Source organism: Rhinolophus hipposideros (assembly GCF_964194185.1).
Source record: "Rhinolophus hipposideros genome assembly, chromosome: 24".
NCBI classification, from domain to species: domain Eukaryota; kingdom Metazoa; phylum Chordata; class Mammalia; order Chiroptera; family Rhinolophidae; genus Rhinolophus; species Rhinolophus hipposideros.
In genome coordinates this window covers 1,164,896-1,192,319 of record NC_138070.1, presented here as the reverse complement: position 1 = coordinate 1,192,319, position 27,424 = coordinate 1,164,896, and the positions used below count along the sequence as shown (strand labels likewise).

The following is a 27,424-nucleotide window of genomic DNA, read 5'->3' as shown; positions in this document are numbered from 1 at the left end:
TGACGGGTCCCGTACCTGCTTGCTTTAGCACGCTGGCTTTCTCCCGGGACACTTCTGCTTTCGAGTGGCCCCCGTCTCCCACACCTCGTCCTCCGGGTCTGAGGTGGGGCAGGTGTCTTCCTGGTTCTGCAATGACACTTCCAGACCCCCTCCCCACCCTCCGCCCGCCCAACACACGGCTGACCCCACACAGCACCCGGTCCCCTCCCTCCTGTCGTCCTGAACACCGGCCTCACATTCCTCCATGAGGATTCTGGCTCTGGCCTCGCTCACGCCATCCGGGGCACTTTGTCCCAAATCCCATCTAAAGCACCGCAGTCACACTGGGCCGGTGCAGGCCACCTGCTTGCCTGTCCCAGGCCTCACTGCCACACGCTGGACTCACGCACAGTCGGGGTGCTGCCCGCAGGCCCATCTGGCCCCCAGCTTCCCTATCGCCCCCTCGCGGCGGCCCAGAACCCTGCTGGTGTTGGCTGAGACGTGGCCATGTCCCGCCCCCCCCCCCAGTGCTGTGGCCCCCGCACAGGACGCCTGTCCGGACGTGGCTCTAGGACCACACCGCTCACTATCTGGCACCGGGTTCGTCCCCAGCAGCCTGCGGGCCTGCTGTTCTATTTCCATCTGAAAACCCAAAAGCCTCTTGGGCCCCATGGCCCCTGCAGCTGCACTTGTTTCTCTTCCCTTAAACCATCATTCCAGCCCGGCCTGTCCCTGCCTGAGCTCCCCGCCCACCAGGCCTGCGTCCAGTGCACGGCTGTGCCCCGGGCTGGCAGGAAAGCGCTGAGGAGGGGCAGTCCCGGCCTCAGGGTCTCAGGGTGGCAGGGCAGGCCCTGTGCTCCTGGTCCCGGCCTGGAGACGGCCCCGCAGGAAGGCACGGCCCACAGGGCGGGTCCTGGGCCCCTGCAGCTCTCACAATGGACTCCTTTCCCATCGGCCAGGGCGCAAGCTTGGGGCGGTGGTGGAGATGCCTCTTTCCACACAGCAGGGGCCTGTGAGCGCCCATCTCGTTCCCTCTCACCCCGCTTACAGGCCACTGCTTCCTACTGTTTGGAACGGACTTCACTGAGGTGTAATTTACATGTAAGCGAATCCAATGGATGAGTCTGAGAAACTCAGACACGCCTGATCTAGTTAGCTAGATCGCTCAGCGGTTACCATGTTCTCAGTGAACAGGTCTTAGACAGGTCTTGTTAAATTTGTCCGTTTCGTGGTTTGGATGCTAACGTAACTAATTACCTATTTTCATTTTGTCATTATGTCACATAGAGCTGTATTTTGTTCCTAATTGTTCTTGCTGGCTTATAGAAATACAGCTGGTTGTTGCTTGCTGACCTTGTACCTTGTCACCTTGCCACCTTGCCACAGCCACAAGCAGCTCGAATAGCAGGGATCCCTGAGCCTTTTCCATAGTCACGTCATGTCTTCCTTTCCCAAGGCTCTAGCTTTTCTTTTCCTTTTCTCTCCTTATCGCGCTGGCTCGGAACCCAGCTCCAGGACACCCTATGCTGTTTCTGAGGGAAGGGGAATGGCTGGTGGCTGGTCGGCACCGCGAAGGGTGGTGATGGCGGTTAACTCTGCCAGGCGGAGCTGACTTCCTTTCTTTTCCTGGTTTCCTGAACAGGCGTTGAGTTTTGTCCAGTGCTTTTTCTGCATCTATTGAAATGATCAGCTCTTTGCTCACTTGTTCTGTTAGTACAGTAAAATACATTGGTTTTTTTTTTCTTTTCAGAATGTTAAACCAACCTTCATTCCTGGAATGAACCATAGTTGGGCCTTGTGTGTCCTCTTCTATATATATTGCTGGCTTAAATCTGCTAATATTTGAACGATTTTTAAAAACTTTCTGTTCATGATGCTATTGCTCTGCTGTTTTCCTGTGATGTCTGACTGGTTTTGGTGTCAGGATAGTGCTGACCTCCTAAGTTTGGGCCTTTTTCTTCTCTTTTCTGGAAGAATTTATATATAGTTGGCATTGTATATTCCTTGCGTGTTTAGTGGTATTCACCAAAGCTGAGTCCAGCTTGTTACTGCGTTGTGTTTTGTTGGGAAATTTGTAAATGTTTTCAAAAAATTTACAGAAACATTAGTCCCTACTACGTCTGCTGATTTTTTTTTAAAGAAATTGTCATAAGCTTATTTTTTATTATGATAAAGTGTATGTAACATAAAATTTACTATTTCAGCCACTTTTAAGTGTGTGGTGGCGTCAAGTATATTCAGGCTATTGTGTAGACTTTAATTTCTTACATCAGAATTTCTTATAAACAGGAATTTTTAAACAATTTAAAACATTCCATTTAATCTGGCATTTGTTTTTCTTGTTGTTTTGTTTTGCTTTTACATTACATTTACGCTGCAGAATTTGTTCCCCTGCATGCCTCGGACTTTGTACCCTTTGCCTATCATCTGCCCTCCCCGAGCCCTGGCTGCCGCCCCCCACCCTGCTTGTCCGGGTCTAGTTTCAGGTCCCTCGTGGAAGTGAGCGTCTCTGTCATCACTTCCTGTGTAAGTGCAGCAGGTGACAACCTCTCCAAGCATGAATGACATCAGGGAGCAGCTGTGATAGTTCCATAGCTTTGCACTTGAATTATATTTTCATCTTGCCATAAGCACGCTGGTTTTACCTCTTAATAGAACAAACCCTGTTATTTAGAGAATTTTAAAATAATTAAGGACTGTAGGAAAAGTCCTCGCGTTTGGGGAGATGGCTCACATCTGCTGCATTTCATTGGCTTAGCTCTGTTCAGACCATTTGAATTGTCATGTTGCCAAAGGGACACCACAAATGGTTTGCATTCACTTTCAAAGTCTTGCTTGCACAGGAGTGTTTCTCGTGCACAAGAAATGCTGACTCAATGCTCATTACCTGGTTTTTGGCCACTGAGGGGGTTGGCACCCGCAATGCCAGTGACAGCATTTTGTGAATGACTCCCACAACACAGGCCAGAACTGTTTTAGAAGAAAGTGCTGCCAGAACAGGCGGGGCCGCAGGCTTGTCCTGTATAGACAGGAGCAGGGGTCAAGGTGCTGCCCTGACAAAGGTGTGACACAAAGACAGCGCAGGTGGCTCTGTACAAAATAACAAGTTTATTTGTATAAAAGGTTTTACACTAACTGTACACATGCACACACCCACACAGCTCTTAGCCACACATCGAGGAATCTCCTTTAATAGAGCTACCACACACTATTATAGTACAATTTACAACCTAGTGGTTGAAAACAAGTGGGGAAGCTTCGTCATTCATTTATAAACCTTCCATAAATTACAAAAGAAAGGCAGTCTGGAAAGTGTGTATAAAGAATAAAAAGTTTACAAGTGGACAAGAATTACAAAATCGTCATCACCCAGCGACCCTGTAAGTCTTTTGTTCCAGTGCCTGCGACGGGGGGTAAGGAGCCGTCGGGCCTCGGTGTGGGCTGTGTGGTGGGACTTATGCTTGGGGATTGTTTTTCCTGTGTGCTACTCACTGTTGAGTATTTGTTATGGCATTTTGACAGGTAATGAAAGGAACAGAAATCCACATGCCACAAAACGCAGCACTCAGCAAGGAGTGTCACTAGCTCTCTGGCAGGTTGGAGGGGTGGGATTTACCAAACCAGGTTACTTTCTCTCGTCTGTTTCGACTGGTTTGAGTAAGTAAACGTTCTGTACTGCCTGGCTGGCTGTGAAGGACGTCAAACCAGGACCTTAAGACTCAGCGTGTGCTGGTCGGTTTGAGCCCTGTGTGAGAGCATGGAGCACACTAAACGCACACACACGTAGACACTGAAGCCTTTATTAGACCGTACAGCTCACTGTGCATTTATAAGGCAGAATCCCACCAAGGCCGTTCGACTAGGAATTTCAAGACCAGAGGTGAGTGAGTTATGCATTACGAGGGAAGCATTTGCACAGGGACAAGGCTGAAACCATTCTTTTAAGGGCAGATGACAAATGCAGAGACTGGAATCACAGGTAGGGGTGAGCCGCCAGGAGTGACTGGCCCCCTGTTTGTTTGTGAGAGCCAACCTGCCGACAGACCTCAGCATGACGAGGACGGCTCAGGCCGGGCAAGAGCGCCAGCCGCCCTGCCCTGGCAGGTGGGGTAAAGCGATGGTGCAGAGAGAGCACTTCTCTGCTGTGTCAGGGGACATGGGTTTTAGGAAGTCCTTGCGTCGTGAAAGCCCTAGTTTGGAACTAAAGACAACGACAGATGCGGAAGTTGTTGGAGGCGCATGAATCACTTCGCTGCCCCCAGCTTTTGCAGGAGTCTCTTGCCTCTGAAAAGCAGCCCCTTTTTCTTTTTCGAGGAGACTTCCCTGCCTCTCCCAGGACTACCAGTACCCATAGGTGACGCAGGTGACCCCGAATGGAGGTGGGCTGTGGGGGATGGCGCTGTCCTTGCTGTACCTGCACCCTCAGGAGGGACCTGGGACGTACATTGTGACAGTTTATTGAGTGCGTGAGCGCCAGCAACACCAATCCACTTGGTAACACCGCATGCCCGTGGCCCGCCAGGAAAGGTAAGGGTGGTCGTTCCTTCTTCCAAGTGCTAACATGCCAGCGCCTCTGAGGGAGAGGGTCTGGCTTTGCCAGGTCTGTGTCCTCAGGGGAGGGGCTGGCCAGTGCTTTGGCAGGACAAGCTAGGTAACCACTGACTTGGTCAACTCAGACCCAAAGCAGGGTGGGGGACGTGACTTTAAATTAGGTCGATAGAAAAATTGGCCGAGTACCCATCAGAAATCTTAAAAGCGAACGAACGTTCTTAAAGGGGATTTTGTCGTCTCTGAAAACTACTCGGGTCTGTGAACCCTGCTGTGGTCGAGCGTATTCCTGGTTTAGAAACATTGGAGATGGCACACCGGTTGAAAGAAAAAAAAAAGAACTAAAATGAACCTTAATTACAATCAAAGGAAGCGTCAAGGCCCTTAGTGGCTGCCGCCAAGACTCCCCCGTGACTGAGGTGGGACTTGTGTCCCCAGTGAGCACGTGTGTGTCCCGGCAGAGAGCCATGCCTCCCCAGCAGTGCCCAGGGCCGTACCCCCCGCCTACCTGCACTCCCCATGAGTGTTCATTACCAGCAGGCAAATGACAGAAGCAAGGGGCTTGGACTTGAAATCAAGGTCCGACTCTAATGGAAACACCTGTCAAGCACCCAAAGCCACCTGAAGATACCAGCTACTCCGTCTAATGCGATGGTTTGAGCTGCGTGTTCCAGAACCTGGTACAGCACGGGCAGGCCAGCACGCCCAGCTCCACCAGCATCTGTGCTCACAACACTCCTGGTGCTTCGAGGACATGCTGAGCGCCCTCGTGAGACAGGCTCGGCTGCTGCAGAAAAACACGTGCGGTTGTCACACCAGCACGGGCAGTGCTCAGAGCCAGCTTGTCACCTCGTGGTCACGCTCCTCGGCCTGACCTCGAGTTATGCTTTGCAAAGTAATTGACTACAGTAAACATTTTGATTGGGTTGTGCTTTTTCCAGGAGGGGCTAACAATGCAACATGCAGCTTCAAGCACGAGTAGACCTGGGAGACTGTGTAAACACACAATTAGCCTGGTCAGAAATATGTCCCCAGTGCTGGCCTTTCAAATGTTCTCACTGCAGAGGACAGGACTGGGAGAAACGATTCATTGCACTACACACTCAGTTGCTTTACAACAGACCAAGTGCTATCCTGATTCTTTAGGTGCAATGCTTTTTTGAGACATATTTCTTTTCCTTTTTTCAGCCCCACAGAGAACGTAAGTCTACCGCATTAGCCCACTAAGGTAGCTTAAGGTGGTATCTTTATAGGTATCTTCGGTTGCTCACTTACGTGAAGGTACACTGCCTGATTAAGGTGTGAAATGAACACTCTTCTTCTGTCTCCAAGCAGATGAGCAAAGAAATAAAAAAAAATATATAAAAATAGAATATATAAAACTGGATGAAATAAAATAAAAATGAGACACTAAGCGAATGTAACCTCCTCCTCCAGTACGTCTGAGGGGTTCTCTGGTCTCTAGTAAGAGCACTGAACCCTCCACGGGGCGAATCGCCCTCCTGCCTGGAACCTAAGGGCTGGCCACGCCCCTCCCCTCTCCGCCAGACTGGAATGTGCCTCTACCAGGTGGGCTGGGGTCCCTTTGCTTACCAGTAAAGGCGGGCTGATTAGAATGGAAAGGGTCACGTTTTGTGAAATAAACTAAGGTTTAGAATTACGAATTTTTAGGCACAGGCCCCATGGAAGGGCAGAGAAAAAAATGTCGGGTATGTGTTTTTCGGTCCAAGATAGAAAAATAACAGCGCAAACACTGTAGGAGACCGCCGGTAGCCAAGTGGGGGGGTTAAACGCGCTGAGGGTGGCTGCTTACCCTTTTAGCCTTGGAACGCATCGGCGTGTCTTGTGAGCAGTGGGACGGGGCGTCAGAAAGGTAGACTTCAACGTCATCAGGCACTTCTTCTAGGAAGTTGGAGGGTACGAGGCCTTTCTGCCCATTAAGCTCGCCCTAAAAACACAGGCAGGAGGCAGGAGAGTGATTTACTCTGTATTTCTAAAACCCCACTTCTTGCTTTAAGTAAAGGAACATGGCTCAGAGTGGAGATGCATGGTGGTTTGTTCTGGTTGCAGAGCAGTTGGATTGAAGGGACTGCAGGGTTTCCAGACTGCCCTGATCGTGGGAAACCCTCGGTGACCTGCTCAGAGCGCGGGGACCCGGGCCTCCCCTGAGCTGGCCTGTCTGGGGACTTGGCGATTCTTAGCACCAGGCACATGTAGGAACCCTCCCCGGGATGGGCTCGTGTAGAGCCCTCAGCCCTGGGAGCCGAGACTGAGTGCATCCCGAGGTGGGGGCCCAACAGCCGCCACACCCAGAGGCCTGCCCGGCCCCGCCCCTCACCTCACACAGGATCCCACCCTCGCTGAGCACTGAACGACATGGGGACAATGAAGTCTCTGTTGACCCCTCCTCAGAGACGACTGCTTCAGACTGGTACAGCTCCTTCCAGACCTTTCTACTCATTTGCATATCTGTGACATGAGCCATAGGTCCAGCTGCCCACTGGACACCTGACTGAGCAAGTCACATCCACGGTGCCCTTTCTTCCCCACCCCCAATGCTAACCTGCCCCTCAAGTGCACAGACCCAAGTCCAAATCAACCCCAGACAGCACGGGAGTCCTGTGTTCACAGGTCAAGAGATGACAGCATGAAAGGCTGCCTCCCAGGTCCCAGTAAAAAACGCACCCAGGGGTCAACAGGGAAAGGAGCCTATGGAAGGGGAGGTCGGACACGGGGCAACGTCCAGGCCATGAAAGGACTCCCTCAACTCGAGAGAAAACGGGCAAAGAACTCAAATAGGCCATTTCCCCAGAGAGGCCACCATGGCCACCAGGCGCACAAGAACGTGCCCAACCATGTCTGCCCCTCAGGGCAACGCAATGTACGGCCACAAGACACCACCTCACCTCCCGTGGGATGGCTACTGCCAAAAACACAATGTAGGAAGTGACAGAACAGCGTGGGTGAAGACGTGGACAGATTGGCACACTTGGGCGAGTGAAACGGTGCGGCCGCCACAGAAGCAGCGTGGCGGGTCCTCACAAAACTAAACATGGGACAACCATGTAGCCCAGCAGCCCCCTCCTGGGGATACACCCCAAAGAAAGAGCAGACGAGCAAAACCAAACATACAAAATGAATAAAAGGGTGCTTCTTGATGTTTCAAAAACTTACATAATAAAATCCATCTTCATCGATTTCACCAAAGACAGTTATAATATCTCCCGTACAAAATGTCAGTTCAGCCTGTGGATGAAACACAGTTAATGGTTCTCTCCCTTACAAAGCAGTTGTATTTGTTTAAAAATCATGATTTCTCTAACCATTTCTCCTTTTTTCTTATTGTTTTGGTATTGACTTTCAGGTAAATTAGGAAGAAAGCTACAATGCTAATGAGAGCCTCTATTCATAGCCTTTTGAAAGTAGCCACAAATCAAAATAAGGCCAACCCTTAAAAAGGCGCCGTGGCTGCGTCTCAGCCGGACTCCAGACCACTGCCAGGTCTCGCGTGGGCTTCCAAACCTGGAACCCGAGGCACACGGCCCGCAGTGTAAAGGCCTCCTCTCACTGAGCGTACACGTCTTTGTTCATTTATTAAACGTCTATTTATGTGCCCACTATGGGCGGCTCCAGGCTCAATACAGGCAGATAAATATAGCAGAGGGTGCAAAAAAGTGCGGTTTGATCTCTAAAAATGAACGAACACAAGGGCAGGAAATGCATGTCTGGGGCCAGCGGGTCCTGCACGGGGCCAACCAGTACAGGACTCTGGGGGCCGGGCGCCGCTCACCTGTTGGCTCAGAGGGACACTGGGCACCGCCACCTGGGGCCACCCTGCGCGCTAAGAAAGTGGCCACATGGGTGCAAACCCATCTTTCATTCCCGAAGGCACAGCTTCCCAGCGTCCCCGGGGCGAGGATACGGAGCCCTGGCAGGTGTGGCACAGGCACGCAGCCCCATCTCCCCACCCGCCTGCAGCACGGGGGCTGCCTGTTTTGCCTGTCACCCTGGCGGTGGGCTTTTAGTCCTCTCTTCAGGGTGACGCTATTGGGCCACCACCATGGGGACCCTGGGCCGCTGTGCCCGCTGTGCCCGGAGCACGTCCGCAGGCTGCCCCTAGCGTCTGCCGGCCATTTACTGGCCCTCAAGCCCCCCTACGCCCGTCCCCGAGAAGGCTGAGAGGCTGGGTCAAGTGGCTGAAGCGTGTGTGAGGAGCGTCAGGGACAAGGCTCAGGGTGTGGCCGTGTCCGCAGAGCGCTGGCGGCCGGCGGTACCTGGACGTCGATGTTGGGTGAGCTCTCTCTCGGATCGTAGTCGTACAGCGCCACCATCCTGCGCGTGCACACCGACGGCTGCCGGCCACTGCTCCTGGTCCTCTCTGCTCACACCACGGGACGAGAGAGCCATCATGAGGTCACCGCAAAGGCAGCGGGCCCCTCCCTTGCTACGTGGGCGCTGGGACCAGACACCCCCCTCCCAGTTCCCATGCTCAGGCTCTGGCGACAGCACTCAGCCTGGGCCCACGTGTCCAGGGCGTTTTGCCCTAATTTAGAATAAGCAGAGGGCGGCCAGCTGGCTCAGTGGTCAGAGCGCAGAGCTCATAACAGCGGTTTGATTCCCACAGGGGCCAGTGAGCTGCGCCCCCCACAACTAGACTGAAAACAATGACTTGACGTGGAGCTGATGGGTCCTGGGAAAGCACACTGCTCCCCAATATCCCCCAGGGAAAATTTAAAAGGAATAAGCAGCACACCTCCAGGCCCAGGCAGGCCGCCCTGACACTCCGCAGACTTTCCCCGGACGGTTACTACAATGCCCTGAGCGCGCTCGTGTCCCAGGACGGGACGAGTCTGACTTCTGGAAGGGGGCAGTGACCACGCACACGTTCTCTCTGTTATACAACCAAGTCCACTTCTCCTGACGTGCCCTTCTGTGCGGTCTGATCAGCTCACCCGGTCACAGAACCAGCACGACAATCGGCGAGTTCCGTCGCCCCCCAGTGCCGCCACGCTCCATCACTGTCCCCTCCGGCAACCCCTGAGTTGTCTGCTGTCCCCGTACTTTGGTCTTTTCCGGAACATGGTCTCAGTGGAGTCGGGCAGAAGGCAGAATTGAGAGGCTGGCTTCTCTCCTTCAGAGGATGCGTCTGAGCCCGTTGGTGCCGTGGGTCTGTCAGCGTTCACGCTGTCTTCCCCGGTGAGGAGAATGCCGCCATCCGGACGCCCCGCTGGTTTCCTGCGTCACCAGGCAAACGGCAGGAGCTGCACCTGTTACCAGCGACTCCTGTGGGTCAGGCTCCCGTAATCACGCACGGATGGCGTTCTGTGTGAAGCTCTGTCCCCGGGACTGTGGGCAGTGCTGGGTGTTTCGCTTCCTAAGAACCCGCCCAGCTGGGTGTGTGTGGGTCTCCGTCAGTTTTATCTGTGTCTCGCTGAGGAGGTGAAGGGTCTTCTGGATGCTTCTTTACCGTTCACACGTCTTCCGTGGTGAAGGAGCCCCCGGCCTCCTGCCCACCCGGGTCCGCGGTGGTTCCATTTCCTGTGGCTGGGAGAAGGCTCTCTGTGTCTTCCAGATACAAGTTCCTCCTCAGCTGCGTTACTGGCAGACCTTCGTGCCTGTGGCTCTCCTTTCATGCTCTTCATGGTCTCTCTCTAAGCTCAGGACTATTTCATTTGGATGAAATCCAACATCAGTCGTTTTTCCATTTATGCCTCATGGTTTTAGTGTCTTAGCAAAGAAACCGCTGTCTGACCATCACAAAGTTTTCGCCTATGTTTTCTTCTAGAAGTTTCATAGTCTTCCTTTTTATATTAAAGACACTGTTCCATTTTGAGTTAATTTTTTTCATATGGTCTGAGGATGGCCTGAGATCCCTTCCTGGCATCTGGTTGTCAGCAGCTGCTGCTGGCCTCCCACTGAATTGCCTGCTTATCTTGTTGAAATCCGTTGGCTGAGAAGCGTTGGTCTGTTTCCGGAGGCCATTCTGTCCCACTGACTGTGTGCTGGTCCTTTTCCCAATCCCACCTGTCTTGCTTCCCTTAGGATGAAGTGATAGGAAGTCTCACAACCAGGTTTTGTTCTTTAAAGATCGTTGCGGTTCTCGCTCGTCTGCCTCGTCACGTGGACTCAGACTTGGCCTCCTGCTCCGACTACCTCTGGGTCTGCGTCCCTCTCCACGCCAGTTTGGGGCATCTGACATCTTCACAAAAACAGTAAATCCAGGAACATAAGATCTCTGTTTATTTAGGAATTCTGAGATGGACCACATCGCTGTTTTGTACTTTTCAGCATACAAATCCTCCCATATTTTGTTAAATTTAAGCCCAGGTTATTCATGTGTTGTCGTTATTGGAGATGATACCAATTTGAGTTTCAAGCTTTCGTTGCTAACACATGGGGAGACCTTGGTTTTGCGTCCACGGACCTCACTAAACTCTCGTTAGTTCTAGGAACCTTTTTATAGAGCCTTTGAGACTTTCTAAGTAGAGTCGTCTGTGAACAGAGGAAGTTTCGTTTCTTCCTTTCCGCTGTGTATACTGCTTATTCCTCTCTCCCCACTGTGCTCATCAGGCGCTCGAGCACGAGGCTCAGGAGTGGTGGGGGCAGACGTGGTGCCCTACTCCAGGCTTTGGGGGGGCAGCTCCACTCTCTGAGCCCCGAGCGTGACGCTTCCCGGTAGCAGAAGGGCAAGGAGATGTCTCCAGTGGCCCCCTGGACGAAGCCCATTTAGAAAGCTGCACTAGAATAGAGGGACAGCTAATCCACTTGGTAGTGTCCCTCCAGGGACTGTTTCTTAGCAGACTGCTTCCAGGCGCCCGGGGCTGTGGTCACACCGCCCCTCCCTGCAAGCCACGGGGGACGTCAGGCAAGGAGAGCAACCGCAAAGGGTTTGGGACTACGTGTGGGCAAAGGATTCACGTGAACCCTCAGCTGTCAGATGTGGGCTTTAACTTGAGACAATGAGCCCATTACTATGAAAAAGGCTGAAACATTTACTTTTTGTGATTATCCTTCAAATTATGCATCCTCTGAACCACTGCATTTTGTTGTGAAGTCTGATTTAGAAGTGAATCTAATGTTTGCCAGCATTTAAACCTTACATATGAGTGACATGAAAATGATCTGTCTCCCGAGATTCAGAAAAAGCAGAGACCTTTGGAGCGAGTAGTCGTTCCTTGCACGTGGGAAGAACGAAAGGTCGTACATGTGACACTGTTGAAAGACTGCGTGTCCAGTGAGGACCTGCTTCTGGTCCCAGATGGGGGCTTCTCCCTGCGCTCTCACGTGGTGGAAGGGGCGAGGGGGACCCCTTTCATCAGGACACTGACCCCATTGCCTCGTAAAGGTCCCTCCAAACCATCACCTTGGGGGGTAGGATCTCAGCACATGTATTTGGGGGACGTGGACGTTCAGTCCCAAACCACCAGAGAGCAGGTGTCAGGTTCAGGGAGAGCAGAGGCCGTCTATTACCTATTTTCTCCACAGGTGTGCTGAGAGGGAGGAAGCCCTGTCTGAGCAGCTGTTCCATCATCTCGTCGTCGGCGGCTTGGATCTCAGAGACCATGTTACAGGGGATGAGGCCGAGCCGGGCACAGGTCTCCCCGCGGTAGAAGCCGTCCGCATCTTTGTCACCATAAACCTAGAGCCGCAGAAAGAAGGTGGGGCCTGTGACTGGCTGCGTCAGAAATACAGCAGCTCTGCTCACGGCGAGCCTTAGCTAGTGGGGACTGTGCCTCAATGCCATCGGTCACCTGGACATCACTATAGATGTGCACATGCCCTCGCCGCCAGCCTCCCCCAGGTTCCGACAACGCTGGGCCTCCCATCACATCTGGCTGCCGGCCAAGGTGGTAGCCGTGCTTTGCTGGGCGCGTGACTGAACTCGCACAGTTCCAGGTGTTGGTACCGAGACTCCGTTCCCCGGGGGTGCCCACTGCATGCTCCTCCATAGGGAGACAGTGCCCCGCACCGGGCGTTCTGAAGTTAGAGCTCTTGACTGAGCAAGGGACCCTGCAGGACCAACCTCGAGAGCACCCGTGTCCTTTACAGGCACTCACTGTGGGACAGGACAGCTGCGCTCTCACGGCTGCCCAGCGCCAGCTATCCCCGGCCTTCGGGCTACTCCAAGATGGGATCCGGCCCGGTCCCGCCTCCTCCCGGGCGCCAGCCTGACCCTCATCTCCCAGGCCCTCCCGCACCACCCATCAGAGGCTGCTGTGCTGAGGACCCTGGCCCCCAGCGGCCCCCCCCAGCCCCTCTAGCCCTCACCTTGATGATCTGCCCCTCTTTAAAGGGCAGCTCCTGTTCTGCAGCGTCGGGATTCGGGGACATGCTGAGAGGGTCATAATCAAACAGGGCCACGAAGACCCGGGCCACGGGCTCCTCGGCACTGGGGTCAGTCTCCGACTCTTCGTAGAAATCTGGGGACAACCTGTCTCGGCCGTACTCATCTGGGAGCATGGGACAAAGGACACAGTGCTAGGTCATTCCTGCAGAGCCCGTTCAGCATAGACAATCACGTCGTTCCGTGAACAGGGCTGTGGGAGGAGGAAGCCTCCGCAACACTTGAGTCTCTTCCAGAAACTTGCAGCTGAGTTTGTACGCAGACACGAACCCTCTCATCAGGGTGGCTTTGAGCAGCAAACGCCTGTCATAAAACTCAGCGCGTGAAGACAGAGGAAGGACTAAGTGGCCTCAGGGACGGCAGCCCTGAGCGCCCGGGGGCATGGCGGGGTTCGCCCGGAGGCCACACCAGACAGGCCGTTAGGGGGCCATGTACCGCCATGTCCCCATGCCAGGTGAGCCAACGCACCTCAGGCTTAAGTGTGTTTGTGTGTCAGTCAGTGTGACAATGACTACATTCTTCACTCAGCTCTAGGTATTTCCATGACAAGTGCATTCTTTCTTCATTAGTGTGAATTAATGACTTCCTGGCAGAGGTGAGTTTCAACTCCACCTATCATCCAGCTTCTCAAAATTATTCTTCTTGAAATCATGATATATGTGCATATGCACTGTTAGGTATCAGTACAGATAAGCACGTGTCATCATATACCATTATGCATGTGATGGTGTGTGTGTGGGGGGGTGGCACAGAGAAGATGCATTGTCATCCCACAGAGAACACTGCTCTGCTCAGGGGAAGCAAATGAGAAAAGCTCATCACCAGAGACAGCAGCCGCTCAAAATTTTTGTCACCAGCACAAGGAGCACAGGCAGTGGGATGAGAGGATGGGATGAGATGACTGGAGTGTGGAAAGACAGAGAGCTGATGGAGAAAACCAAGCCACTCCACTTCTCTCACCCGCAGAAACATTTAGTTGAAAAATAAAAAGCACATAAATTGCAGGAAAGGTTAATTTTTTTAAATGCAGCGAACTATTTACATTATTTAAATTTAGGATCTTTTTTAGGATGCCTAGAAAATCTAAAAATGTCAATAATTTGACTTCTGCGAGGGAACAAATCTTTTAAACATCGGGCCTCATTCATTTCTTCCCCCACATTTGGGTCCTGTTCATAGTGGGACAGGCTCGTGGCCCCCCGCCGTCTGCCTCGTGTTGTCTTCCATGCTGTCGCATTTCCTGACTACCTGACCGAAACCAACACTTCACCATGACTGTCCACTGTAACAACTACAGAGAAAAGGGACATCAGCTATTAAACAGACTTCACAGCTTTCCATTTTCTTCTTGCAGGAAAACCCAGGGAAAAGACGTCACCTTTTCCAAGGGCCAGGCTGCATTTATCCATTGATTTGTTCTCAGGTTTTCCTCTCTGGACATAGAAAGGCATGTGGCATTTCCTTGCTCTGTGGCCAAGTGCCCCGGGGGAACGGGACAAAATAGAGATTGTCACAGTCCAGTAGTGAGAATGGGAGCCTCTGGAATGTGTAGTTCATTTTTAGAGCATTGTATCCTCAGGCCTTTCGTCCGACAGGTAAATAACTAGATAAACACACAGAGCAAAACGTATATAGGAGGAAACCAGACCCAATTATGTGTCCTTAGGAGACACCCATCATCTTAGGAGTTCCCTCGCACTCATTATATGATTTAGAATTTATTAGACATGGAGCTATCTCTATAACTTTTTTTTTTAATCAGAAAGGACATTTTTTTAATTTAGGAAACTGAGAACTTAAAAATATTGAAATTATAATATTTTTATTATTGTGAATGCATCACTTATTAAAGTATATTTGGGAAGTACACAGTGTACAGACTTAAGTTCCTCTGAAAAAGAAAACAGATTCTTTTGGAGTGCAGGAGATTTCTAAAATAGTAATTCCTAATATTTGTACAAGGAAACAGAGCTAGAGGGAAAGAGTCCCTGGCCTGCTCCCCCTGGGGTTACTGGCTGGGTCCTTGGTGGTGGTTGCTGAGCACGTGTCATTCTTCTGAAATCTGACAGGGTCAGGTGCACGCCAGGTAAGTTGTGTGGTCTTCACTGTGCTTTTCATGTGGCTTCTCACGTTGCTACATGATGAGAAGGCAGGTAAATGAAAGCCAGTCTCATGGATTTATTCAGTACTTTTGTGAGTTGCGTTGTTTAGAGGCTTTGTGTTGTTGTTAAGGGGTTAACATAACATTTCTCGCTTCCTGCTTTGTTGCCGGGGCGTGTGTGTGCATGTGTGCGCGCGCACGTGTGTGTGTATGTGTGTGTGTGTGTGTGTGTGTGTGTGTGTGTGAGACGAAAGGCTAGTTAGTTGCTGCTGGTCACCAGGCTCCATTATCCTGTGCATAACACTTTCGAGCTTGCTTTGCCTGATTCATTCCAGGAACAGCTCTGAACTTCAGCCACACCCCTCTTAGTGGGTTGGTTAGAATGACTAAAGTGACAGCACGCCCGCCGGCTAAAGCCCCCGCCCCCAAACGTAATGAAAGGAAAGAGAAGGCCAGGTGACGACGCAGGAGCGAGCAGGTGACCAGACAGATGGGCAGCACGCACCTCGGGACACTCGGGCCTCGAGCCTTCTGTAACCTTTAGGCCCGGTTGCCCAAGTGTCCCGTGTACACAGACAACTCTCTGTGCTTGGAGCTCAGGGAGCCGTATGGAGTCTGGCCACCAACCTGCTACTGCTCTGACCACACGCATCGCATCGCGTCGCAGGGCATCGCGTGAGCGCGTGACACAGGACGGGAGGAGGCGCACACGTTCTCCAGCTGTGCGGGGCTCAGCCTCTCCAGGAGCCAGCGGCCAGGGAGAAGACTGACGTAAAAAGTCAGCATGGTATTCTGAGAACACTCACAGATAGGTTTTATTCACCTTGTGCTGCTTCTGCCATCTTTTTGCTGTACATAACTGAGGGTTTCCTGTATTTCGATGAAAATGCTATTCCCACTAAGTTTTGTAAATGTGTAGCCTGAGAACTACGCAGCCATGTGCTCTGTGGTTGAAAGAAAGAGAAAGCCATCAAGCAGGCCCACTAACCGATGGCCGGGACCCTCATCGGCCGGGACCTCTGAGTGCCAGCACTGCCGTGGGGAAAGCGCCGGCCCGCGTGGTCTGTCCTGTCCGCCCGTCCTGCAGACGCTGGGTTTCCTAAAATCTAACGACAAAACAACAAAGTCGTGAGTCTTGCCAGCCGTGGGAACGAGAGAATTAAGTTAGCCAAATCAAGTCAACTTACAAGCAGAAGCTCTAAAGGCAACTAAACTTAGCTTTTAACTGAAAGGTTAGCTGAATGACCTGGGGAGGAAGCCTGCTCACCCAGCACCCCAGCAAAGTTGCCTTTCGACACAGGGGTGGGGGTGGGGGCAAGAGAATTCCTCAGGAGGCAGCTGTGTCACTGCCACTGCGGCAGAAGCCGGATATTCCGACCCAAAGTGAGAATGGCTTCAATGTCACTCATTAGCCCGCTGGTGCCTCTGACCGTGTGCCCCTGACCTGGTCTCCACAGAGCTCGTCCTCCCACGATCACAAAAGTGGGCAAACACCTCATTGCCACGTCCCGCTGATACAGAGTTGTGTGTGAGGTTACCAAACACTCAAAGACAGAAGTTTCTGTGTGTCTGAAACTCAAGGCAACGTCCCGACCCTAACCTGAAGACACGTCACGTGCAGGGCTAACCTGAATGTGTCTGTATGACGCACGCCTCTACCTGGCACTAAGAGAATAAAGCACAACCTCCAGCTCACTGGGAACTAATCTGAGTCTGGAGGTTGTAGGGACCCAGGGAAGAGGAAGGCTCGTTACAGGTGGTGCAGGAGCGGCGCCCCCTGTGGACAGACCACAGACTGCAGGGCTCAGCCGCTGCTGTGTGTGCAGTGAAGAGGTCAGCGTGACAGCAGCGAATGTTCTGGAAAGAGGACGCAATAAAGACATGAATGAAGCCTTGAGTGAGTGCGTCCTCCTGAAACCAGTAACGTGCCTGGAAGACAGGCAAGGGGGGGTGGTGTCTAGAGGCGGTGATGAAAAACTCATTCTGAAAACTGGATGAAGAAAAAAAAATGAAACAGTATGCAAAAATGGATCTCTTCAATAATTGTTCTCCATTTTTTTTCAATTATGAATGAAGGCCAAAAACAACAACAACAAAAACCAAAGCCACAACGAGGAGAGAACCTTCTATATATAGTACCAGTAGTCACCAGTCAGCCCCACGGGTCGTTTTGAAACGTATGTGTTGCCAAACTTTTGGACGATCACAGTTCAGCTAACCCTTAATTAAAATTTAGATTCAGTTGTCCTTTAATCACAGAGCCGTAACCATCGCTGATTGGGAGGTGGGGGTGGTCACTGTTCTACAGCAAAGTAAAGAATTCCCCAGCATGGCCAAAGGTTAGGAGGCAATGGGACCCAGAAAATCAAAGCTGCATGGAAACTAAAGAGAGCCAGCAGTCCCCAGGAACGGCACCCAAAATAAGCACACAAAATGAGGGATGGAAACGGATTGGTGTGGCAAGCAGGCGTGAGGGGTTCACGTCACACACCAAAGGGCCTTCTGCCACGCGGGGAAATGCCTGTGCGTGTTGGGCAGGTGCCCTACTGTCGGGCGTTTTTGTGCTTTTCTTCCAGGCCTCCCGGAAGTCCTCCGGACCCGCGGGCTCGTCCCAGCCATACTTCCTGGGGGCAGAGCTCTCCGGGCTCCGGGGGGCATCGTCGCTCCTGACGACGTGACTGGGGTCCACCTGCTCCCCAAAGTCCTCTTCGATGCTGCTCTGCCGGGTCAGCGTCCGCCGCCGGGCCAGCAGGGGCCTCAGACTGCGACAGGGGCAGGGCCCGGGGCCTGGGCTGCTCTGGGCGGCCGAGCTCCGGAAGCTGAACCGCAGCTCCTCCTCTTCACTGCCACAGTCCAGGCCGCTGTCGGGGCTCCTGGTGGCCGAGCGGCCGAAGCGACAGCCTCTGTCTTCGAGCAGGAAGTCCTCGGCGTGGGTGCTGGCCGCGGGGCCCCTGGGTTTGGCGGGGAACCGGGAGCCCTGGCCCCTGGGCCTGCAGGGGTGCCCTAAGCCCTGTCTGTGCGCGGACTCGCAGTGCTCCGCTTCCTCCTCTGCTACTTCCGGGATACTGAACAGTCTCGTGCTGTGCTGGGGGGGGCCCTCAGGCGGCTCCAGGAAAGCTCCGGGGGTCCTATTCTTATAGCACTCCTACGGGAGGAGAGCGACAACCAGGTACCGGGAGTGTGTGAGCAAGCGTGAGGTGGGTGGGGAGGGAAAGAAAACACACAGCATTAGTCTCGGAGGTGGTGGGGACGGGGCACGCTGCTACCGGGACGGGCAGATGGCATGCTGAGGTTGGGCTGCAGGTGACGAAGGAACTGGCCGAGGGACGGAGCCGGGCGGAGCACGCAAGGAGCTGCCCTCAGACGCCAGTGCTCGTGGGACCAAGCCACGTAGCTAAACCAAGGAGAGGAGGCAGCCTGGCCCCACAGAGGCAGGGACCAGGCGCTTGGTCCTGTGACACGGCTGTGCCCAGAGCACCAGGGGATCTGATCCCCACTGCCCATGGGCTGCACCCGGAATCTCAGAGAACAGCTGCCACTGGGTGCCGATGTGACCGGAGACGAGTCACAGAACAGTTACTGCCACTTCCATTCTCTTTCTAGTACTTCGCTGAAACCTTGCCCGTTCTGCTCCCTGTCTCCTTCCTCCTGGGCTAAAATGTAAGTGTTTGAAACCTGGGCCTTGTCACTCAGCATGGTGTGCTCACTCAGGGACCAGTGCCTGCTCCAGTCATGCTGTCAGTGTTCGCAAGGGCCTGGGGTCTGCCTGACCCTCCTTGACTGCAAGGCCCCAGTGGAGAGCCCTGTCCTGGGCCCTGGGGCCGGCATGCAACTGGCACAGCCAGGAGATGCCTAGTGAGCGGCAAGCAATGTGCACTGCGTGTGGGCACGTCCTTGCCTGAGCTCGTCCCTCAGCTCAGCCACCACTCCCGCTGAAGGCATCCGCGGGGCCGATTCTCCAGGCCAGGCGTGTCCCAGCCTTTCCTCCCATCACCTCCCCAGGTGCTTGTTCAACCGTGTCCTGCCTGCCCGCCCCCCACCAACCTGTGGGCTCCATGAGCACAGGGACTGTGGCAGTTTACCTAGTGGGTCTGCCACGTGCGTGGAACCCACTGAGTGCCAGGTGAGGACAGTGATAAACCTGTACGCAGCTGGCTGAGAACGACGGCTATCCCGCTAGCAACGGAGGGACGTTCTCAGGGCAAAGAAGAAATGGGTGCAGGCAGGGACCTAGGCGGGCGGTTTCCAGGGCCAGGCTGGGAACGTGCAGAGCAACTGGGCCCTTCCCGCCAGGAAACAGGCTCAGCTGCAGCTCACTGTGGCCAGGTGGGATGTAAGCCCGCTGCGCCAGCTCCCAAACCGTCTGGGAATTCCGAGCGAAGCCGGTGTCCAGATCAGCCTCTGAAATCCCCTGATTTTTAAAAAAACGTAAGAACACTGTGGACAAACTAAAGTGAGCCAGCAACTGTGATTGGCCCCGCTTCCTGCCACGTCCTCACCGCTTCCTGCCACGTCCTCACCGCTTCCTGCCACGTCCTCACCGCTTCCTGCCACGTCCTCACCGCTTCCTGCCACGTCCTCACCGCTTCCTGCCACGTCCTCACCACTTCCTACCACGTCCTCACCACTTTTTGCCACGTCCTCACCACTTCCTGCCACGTCCTCACCGCTTCCTGCCACGTCCTCAACACTTCCTGCCACGTCCTCAACACTTCCTGCCACGTCCTCAACACTTCCTGCCACATCCTCACCGCTTCCTGCCACGTCCTCACCACTTTTTGCCACGTCCTCACCACTTCCTGCCACGTCCTCACCACTTCCTGCCACGTCCTCACCACTTCCTGCCACGTCCTCAACACTTCCTGCCACGTCCTCACCACTTCCTGCCACGTCAACACTTCCTGCCACATCCTCACCACTTCCTGCCACGTCCTCAACACTTCCTGCCACGTCCCCACAACTTCCTGCCACGTCCTCAACACTTCCTGCCACGTCCTCACAACTTCCTGCCACGTCCTCAACACTTCCTGCCACGTCCTCAACACTTCCTGCCACGTCCTCACCACTTCCTGCCACGTCCTCACCACTTCCTGCCATGTCAGCGGCCCCACTTCCTGCCACATCCTCACCACTTCCTGCCATGTCAGCGGCCCCACTTCCTGCCACGTCCTCACCACTTTTTGCCACGTCCTCACCGCTTCCTGCCACGTCCTCACCGCTTCCTGCCACGTCCTCACCACTTCCTGCCACGTCCTCACCGCTTCCTGCCACGTCCTCACCGCTTCCTGCCACGTCCTCACCGCTTCCTGCCACGTCCTCACCACTTCCTGCCACGTCCTCACCACTTCCTGCCACGTCCTCACCACTTCCTGCCACGTCCTCACCACTTCCTGCCACGTCCTCACCACTTCCTGCCACGTCCTCACCACTTCCTGCCACGTCCTCACCACTTCCTGCCACGTCCTCACCACTTCCTGCCACGTCCTCACCACTTCCTGCCACGTCCTCAACACTTCCTGCCACGTCCTCACCACTTCTGCCACGTCCTCAACACTTCCTGCCACGTCCTCACCACTTCCTGCCACGTCCTCACCACTTCCTGCCACGTCCTCACCACTTCCTGCCACGTCCTCACCACTTCCTGCCATGTCAGCGGCCCCACTTCCTGCCACGTCCTCACCACTTCCTGCCATGTCAGCGGCCCCACTTCCTGCCACGTCCTCACCACTTTTTGCCACGTCCTCACCGCTTCCTGCCACGTCCTCACCGCTTCCTGCCACGTCCTCACAACTTCCTGCCACGTCCTCACCACTTCCTGCCACGTCCTCACCGCTTCCTGCCACGTCCTCACCGCTTCCTGCCACGTCCTCACCGCTTCCTGCCACGTCCTCACCGCTTCCTGCCACGTCCTCACCGCTTCCTGCCACGTCCTCACCGCTTCCTGCCACGTCCTCACCACTTCCTGCCACGTCCTCACCACTTCCTGCCACGTCCTCACCACTTCCTGCCACGTCCTCACCACTTCCTGCCACGTCCTCACCACTTCCTGCCACGTCCTCACCACTTCTGCCACGTCCTCAACACTTCCTGCCACGTCCTCAACACTTCCTGCCACGTCCTCACCACTTCCTGCCACGTCCTCACCACTTCCTGCCATGTCAGCGGCCCCACTTCCTGCCACGTCCTCACCACTTCCTGCCATGTCAGCGGCCCCACTTCCTGCCACGTCCTCACCACTTCCTGCCACGTCCTCACCACTTCCTGCCACGTCCTCACCACTTCCTGCCACGTCCTCACCACTTCCTGCCATGTCAGCGGCCCCACTTCCTGCCACGTCCTCACCACTTCCTGCCAGCTGTGATCGCCCAGGGGGTGGGGGCTGTGCTTGTGTGTGGGACATGGCCATAGGGTTTTGTGATGACCCTGCTTGCCCTCTGGGTTCCTACCCGGGAGAGAAGGTGACCTTTCATTTCTTTGCTCAACGCTTCCCAGGAAGTACCAGCTCAGGAGCTTCTTCCACCAAAAGGAGACATGGTGGAGAGCAGGAAAGAACAGCCCAGCTATGAGCACAAGGGAAGTCCTGGGAGATCAGACTGGACTCCCCAGGTGGAGGGGCAACTGCCTCCATCAGGACAGGCCACTGAGTCCTGCTGGGCGGACGGGGTGAGTCTGGGAGCTGGTGGGGGCAGGGAGCCGTGCGGGGTTTGCACAGGGACCTGGCATGCTCTGCGGCCGGGGATTTCGCGGGAGGCCCTCAGTCAGTCTTTCTACGCGCGCAGGCGCTGGGCTGGCAGCCAGATTTGGGTGTTGCCTTCTGTCCTCCATTCCAAATGCATGACCCTAGGTTCCTAGAGAAATGTCGTGGTCGGCGCTCCACACCCAGTACGAGTCTCCTCTCCATAGCCTCTCCATTTGGAAACCCCACAAAGGTCTTACGGCGTCCACCCTTTTGTCTACCTCCCCCCACAAGGTTGGGAAGGGCTGGAGCGTGGGCCACGTCCATCCTCGCGCCCCCAGCCAAGCGTAGTGCTGGGCACACAGAGGCGACCAGTTCTGCTGCCAGTGGAGCGCGTGAATGCCTGAGCCAGGGAGCCAGCAGCAGCAGGGGTGGGACAGGGACAGGGACAGGGACAGAGGACGCACACCAAGCACCAGCCTCAGACTGGGCCCGTTTCCTGTTGTGACCTCCCACATCGCAGGTGGAGATGTGGGGCACAGCGGGCTCTGGTGGGAGGAGTCTGAGCAGGGGCTCCCAGCATGGCTGCCCTCCACGCGCAGCCATCCCCTGGCCTCAGCTGCCCCCACCCTGGCCCTCTGTCCTGCTCCTCCCTTGTGCCCTCCAGCAGGGCAGGGCCACCTCACTGCCTTCCTCCTGTGGGACCTTTGCACAAGCACCCCCAGCCAGCCCCACATGGGGGACCCGCAGCTCTGACTCAGGCTGGGTCCTACTCTCCTAGCTGCTGAGTCTCTGGGTGTGGAGTGAGGGAGACTCCATTGCTCAATTCGTCCCAGTTCTACTACTGGTGCAGAGTTGGGTGCCCCCAGGAGGGTGCCAAATGGGTTCCCCCAAACTCCTTCACCCAGACTTTTTGGCAAAGAGAAGGGACCAGAAGGACAGAATTCCGGATACAAATTCAATGGTGAGAAAACAGCTGATCCAAATCCGTGGGCTCCCAGGGGCAGGGCGCGCAGCCCTCTGGAGCCACCTTCCACAGCCCCAGCAAAGGGACAGCACAACTGAGGGAGCTGGTGTCCCAGCCACTGACCTTGAGGGCATTGTGGGACGTGCCGCTGGGCCGCCGCCTGCCCCCCTCCTCCAGCTGCATCTCTGAGTACAGCTCCTCCTCATCCTCTTCCATGATGTCCGAGAGGTCGGACCCCCGGCTGCTCTCCGTGTGATACTCGTCTCCATGGCAACAGTGTGGCTGGGGACAGGAAGGGGACATAGCTGAGCAACACGTCAACGCTGTGAGCCCCCATGAGGCTCTCGCTGTCGCCCTTCCTTCCTGTCTGCTGTCTCATGAGCTCACAGATACAGCGGTGTCTGTGTGTGACGCCCACTCCTGAGGTGAGGAGATGGGGCAGAGGGAGGACCAGGCCGCGTCCCCCACCTCTGACCCCAGACGGGGACAGGCGCAGGGACCCTTGGGCTGCAGGCAGGAGACACCACCAGGGCTGGGAAAACGCCATTCCTCTGGGTGCCATCAGTTTCTCCGACTTAGTGGCTGGACCAAGGCTCAGGCCAGGGGTTGCACACTCAGGTGGCCATATGGTGAGGGGCACAGAAATACATACGTCAGACCTAGGGCCACCCAACAGAGTGGTGGGTGCTGGGCAAGTGGGTGTCTATGCAGCTTGTAAGGCATTTAGGATCTTAAAGAACACCACATGGTCTAAAACACACACACACATGCTGGGCAGGCTATGGGCCGTTCGTGAGCTGTTCTCCTCCCATGCCCAGCTTCGTCACCAGCACCAGATGGAGACTGTGACAGAGCCGAGGCTGGGGACAGAGTAAGAGCTTTACCAGAAAAGCCTCCTTTGAAATTGAGACCGGCAGTGGTACCGTGCAAACTGAAACACAGACAGCCCTGCAGGGGGCCGCTGTGACGGTGCCAGGCCCCCCAGGCAACAGTACCCACCATTCAGGATCTCTAGTGGTTAAAGCAAAACAAGGAAACCAGCAAAAGTGCATCCGCACGCCCCGACCAGCTCGAGGGCTGCTGCGTCTGTTTGACAGTTATCCTGCGGGGCCACAAATGTGCTCAGCAGTATCTGGAGACATTGATTCAAAGTACTTGTTTCAACCACTGCCCTTGAGAAAGATGCATGAGCACTTCAAGGCACACCAAATTCACGGCCTGGGCAGCAGGGGGCTGCGTGAGCACTCAAGTAGGAAGGTTCCGGAAGGTTCCTCCTGAACCGTGCCCACGAGAGGTGGCCTGGAATGTTCTCAGCCAGAACAGTTTCTGTGGCAGCTTCTGCGCTGCTCCAGCCCTAATTCTTTCAATCAGCCCCAAGTAGAAGACATAAAGCCAATGGGTTGTAAATGAACGAACAGAGACCAGGCTGGTTTCAGTGAGGTCTTCCAAGGCACATGGGAAGAAGTCCCTACATGAGAACAGTCTCACCCGCTTCAAATCCTGGGATGAGTTAGCGATAAACTCGGGGGATGGAAGGAGGTGGCTGTGGTTTGCCAGATACGTCACCGATGAGCCACTCGTAGGAATCCTATGAAGGGGTAGGCACGTGACCCTGGCCTGCCCACTGAGACGTAATGGGGAGTGTGATGGAGGTGCTGGAAAAGGAAGAGGGACGTGCCTGAGGAGAAAGCCGCCTCCTTTCCTCATCCATCCTTCCCTTCCTTCTTGGGATGCTGTCTTATGAGGTGTGATGAATGGAGCTATGGCAGCCACTTTGTGACCGTGAGAGAAAGGCCAAAAAAATGGAAGGCTCAGAACCTGGACACAACTGAGCAGGTGAATGAGCCTCGCAACCTCCTACCTGAGACTTCCTGTGAGGTGGGGCAATTAAACATCTTTATCTTTGTCATTGTTAGTTGGGCATTCCGTTTCTTGTGATAAAATTAATGCAAATAGAATTATTTCAATCTTGCAGATAAAGAACCTGACGCTTCCGGGAGCTGGGTGACATGGTACAGGGCTACGGCTGGTAGTGCGGAGCCGGGCGGTGACACCCCTTTCTTATGGAGGTCCTGGCACTGTGTAGCCATAGGAACATGTGTCGAGAGTACAGGGTGTCTTCAAGGGCTGACACTCCATGATTTCAGGACTGTGCAGGCCCCACCCCACCTGTTGTCCAGTACTAATCTTGACCATTCATGGACACTTCCATTAGAAGGTGCGTGGTCAGAAACAAGACAGTCACACGGGGTGGACGTGTGGCTTACCAGCCTAGAGGGGAAGCATTGACGTTTTGTCGCTCTGAGAGCAGGGTGTTCACCATTCCATTTCTGAATCTCCCATGAGGCCCAGCACACAGATGTCCAATAAACATCTGCCCAGTTGATGGAAGTGAATAAACAGATGGTAGGTTTTGCCTCAGCAGAGACCAGGTGGTTCCCCGAGGGGAGCCTGGCCCCCAGGATCACCCCATGACCAGGCAGTACAAGCACAGGGCAATCAGGAGGGCGGGGGCCTCGTATTCACACTTCTGAAATGTCCCCAAGTGAGGCCACAAATGCAGTGGCAGCGTTAAATCTGAACTTCTCCAATCCACTGTGACTGTCACGTGGCCTGGGACCGCTCCTGCGTTCTCACGGGCCCAGAGACTCGTGTGGCGCTGCCGTGGGCTCCACGCCTAGCACTCACCGGCTTGCCAAGCTCGGAACCTTTCAGGAATTCGTCCACCGACGTGCCCCTCCGCGTGATGTCAGGGGACTCGTAGCCATCCTCCTCGTCGGAGTTTGCGTACTGCCCGCCCCTCTCCAGGAAGACGCTCCTTGTCTCTAACTTGGAAGGAAAAAGGAAAGACAGGGCTGAATGGAGGCCGTGGGGAGGGGCGGGCAGACGGGCTTGAGCGGGGCTGCAGAGGGGAGGAGGCCCCCAGGCTCCCATGTCTTCCGAGTTCCAGCCTTTCCTTTGCCCAACCCCGCAGCTCTTCTCAGAGCCACTGCGTGAAGGGTCCCACCATGCTGGCCCGGGTTGTGACCCAGGCCAGCTCCTCTCCCCCTCCCCCGCCCCACCCACGCTCATAAAACTAGTTCTTGATTTGGCTGCGAGTAGAAGCCTGGCTCTTAATGTGATCACTTAGCAGTTTCTTGGAAAAGGATCTCAGATGTTTGTTTTCTCTCCATACCTGAAAGGGTCGCTGGCTGAGAGCCAGTAGCCCCAGGAGTTCCTGGGCTGATTCTCGGGGTCCTGTCTGGGGGTCTTAGGGTTGCAGGGGACAGCATCACCCACCAGCCCTTCCTGCCCACGAAGCTTTGCCACAAGCTCCCAGCTGCGATGGCTGGCTGGGCCGGGGCTTCCGGGATGTGCGACATCAGAGCGCAGGGTGTGGCCCGTGAAAAAACGTGCACATTCGGAAGCTTTTCCTTTAGTCAGAGGCCATAGGCTGGTGTTTAACTACTTTTTAAGCATCAGAGGCCAGTAGTGAACAAATTGAGAGGTTTCACAGAAACACCCAGTTTCCAGGTTTCAAGAATCCGAGACGCACCCATGGCCGCCTTCCTGCCCCCCAGTGCCCTGGTGTGGCCTCTGGGGCTGTGATCTCCGGGGTCTCCAGACCCAGTGCCCAGCACCTGCATGCTCAGGAAGTGGGGGTCTCCCGCAGCGGCATCAGAGACGGCACTGCCAGGGGCCTCCGTCCAGGGGAGCCCCTACAGGCTGGCAGGCAGTGCAGGGAGGGCCGCTGGCAGCCGCTGCCCCCTCGCGACAGGTGCTCCCAGGCAGGGGGGCACCATGCAGCTCAGTGCCAGGTCCTGGCAGAGGACCCGGAGGCCTGGATGGCGCCCCGTCTCCTAGGTGTTGCTGAAGCTTCCACTTCTCATTGTACGTTGTACCGGGGTGTGGCCCCACCACAACGCACACACTCCCTGTCCGACGGCCATTCCCAGGAAGAGGCGTGGGAATATATCTATGTATGTCTGCTGTCTGGTGTGTGTATCTGTGTACACACACACACACACACACACACAGAAACACGGGGTGAGCAGGCCCAGGTGTGCCCCATTCAAGTAGATAGTTCCCCAAGCCGACTTCCAGGAGTCACCTCCAGACCCTGGGACAGACCAAAGCCTGCCGAGTCACTGGTCCCAGCGCTTCCTAGCGAGGCTGGCACATAACCATTTCCCCTGGTGATGGGTCTATGTTCGCAAAATGGAAACGCATTTTGGTTCCATCGGGATCAGGCCTAAAACCCCACCCAAGGAGTGGGCTGGGGGAGAAACACGCCACACATGCTGCGTGCACAGCACACACAGGCTCGCGGGGCTGATGGAAGGCCCCACCCCCACGCGGGCACCAGCCTACTCACCCTGCTGCTCTCGGCCACTCTCTGGGCAGCTTCCCGGGCCATGGCCTTGGCGACAGAGGTGGACACCGGGGCCCCCTGTGGCTGAGGGAGGACGCGGCTGGGCGACGGCGAGCGCCTCCCGGGGCCCAGGCCGGGCGGCGCCAACATGTGCCCGTGGGCGGGGGCCGGCGCCCGGCTCTGCTCCCAGGCCTCGTCCACTCGGACGTGGGGACCCAGCTGGTCATCTTTGGTATCAGGGACTCCGGCACTTGCTAATGGCTTCGGGGTGGGCGTTCTCGGAGGGGCTGGAGGCACCAGGAGGTCGGGGGGAATGGCAGCGATGGCCGAGTCCGCGGACTCGCCCTGTGCAGAGAGGGTCCGCACGGTCACACCCTTGGCGTCCAGGCTCCGTAGCCGCACGACCTCCACGGCTGTGCCGTCCGCCGTGGGGGCAATGACCTCAGCCACCTGCCACA

The 27,424-nt window shown here is 55.2% G+C and overlaps 1 protein-coding gene across 12 annotated transcripts in view; it reads right to left on the bottom strand.

Annotated features, from left to right (window-relative positions):
* Positions 1-3,064: 3,064 nt before the first annotated feature.
* The window catches only part of RIMBP2 (RIMS binding protein 2), a 144,275-nt gene continuing 119,915 nt past the window's right edge, over positions 3,065-27,424 (bottom strand). For 6 of the 12 annotated variants that reach the window (XM_081036378.1, XM_081036375.1, XM_081036368.1 and 3 more), the window contains 11 exons: positions 26,970-27,416; positions 25,304-25,444; positions 22,739-22,897; positions 17,464-18,117; positions 15,961-16,078; positions 12,796-12,977; positions 11,998-12,166; positions 8,802-8,905; positions 7,702-7,773; positions 6,341-6,475; positions 3,065-4,412 (listed from right to left, as the gene is read on the bottom strand). In XM_081036378.1, the coding sequence (XP_080892504.1) occupies positions 4,224-4,412; positions 6,341-6,475; positions 7,702-7,773; positions 8,802-8,905; positions 11,998-12,166; positions 12,796-12,977; positions 15,961-16,078; positions 17,464-18,117; positions 22,739-22,897; positions 25,304-25,444; positions 26,970-27,416 (2,370 nt within the window). In that variant the 3' untranslated portion in view covers positions 3,065-4,223. Of the gene's footprint in view, positions 5,849-6,340; positions 6,476-7,701; positions 7,774-8,801; positions 8,906-11,997; positions 12,167-12,795; positions 12,978-15,960; positions 16,079-17,463; positions 18,118-22,738; positions 22,898-25,303; positions 25,445-26,969; positions 27,417-27,424 lie in introns of all 12 variants that reach the window. The other 6 variants (XM_081036373.1, XM_081036374.1, XM_081036372.1 and 3 more) reach the window with 6 other exon arrangements.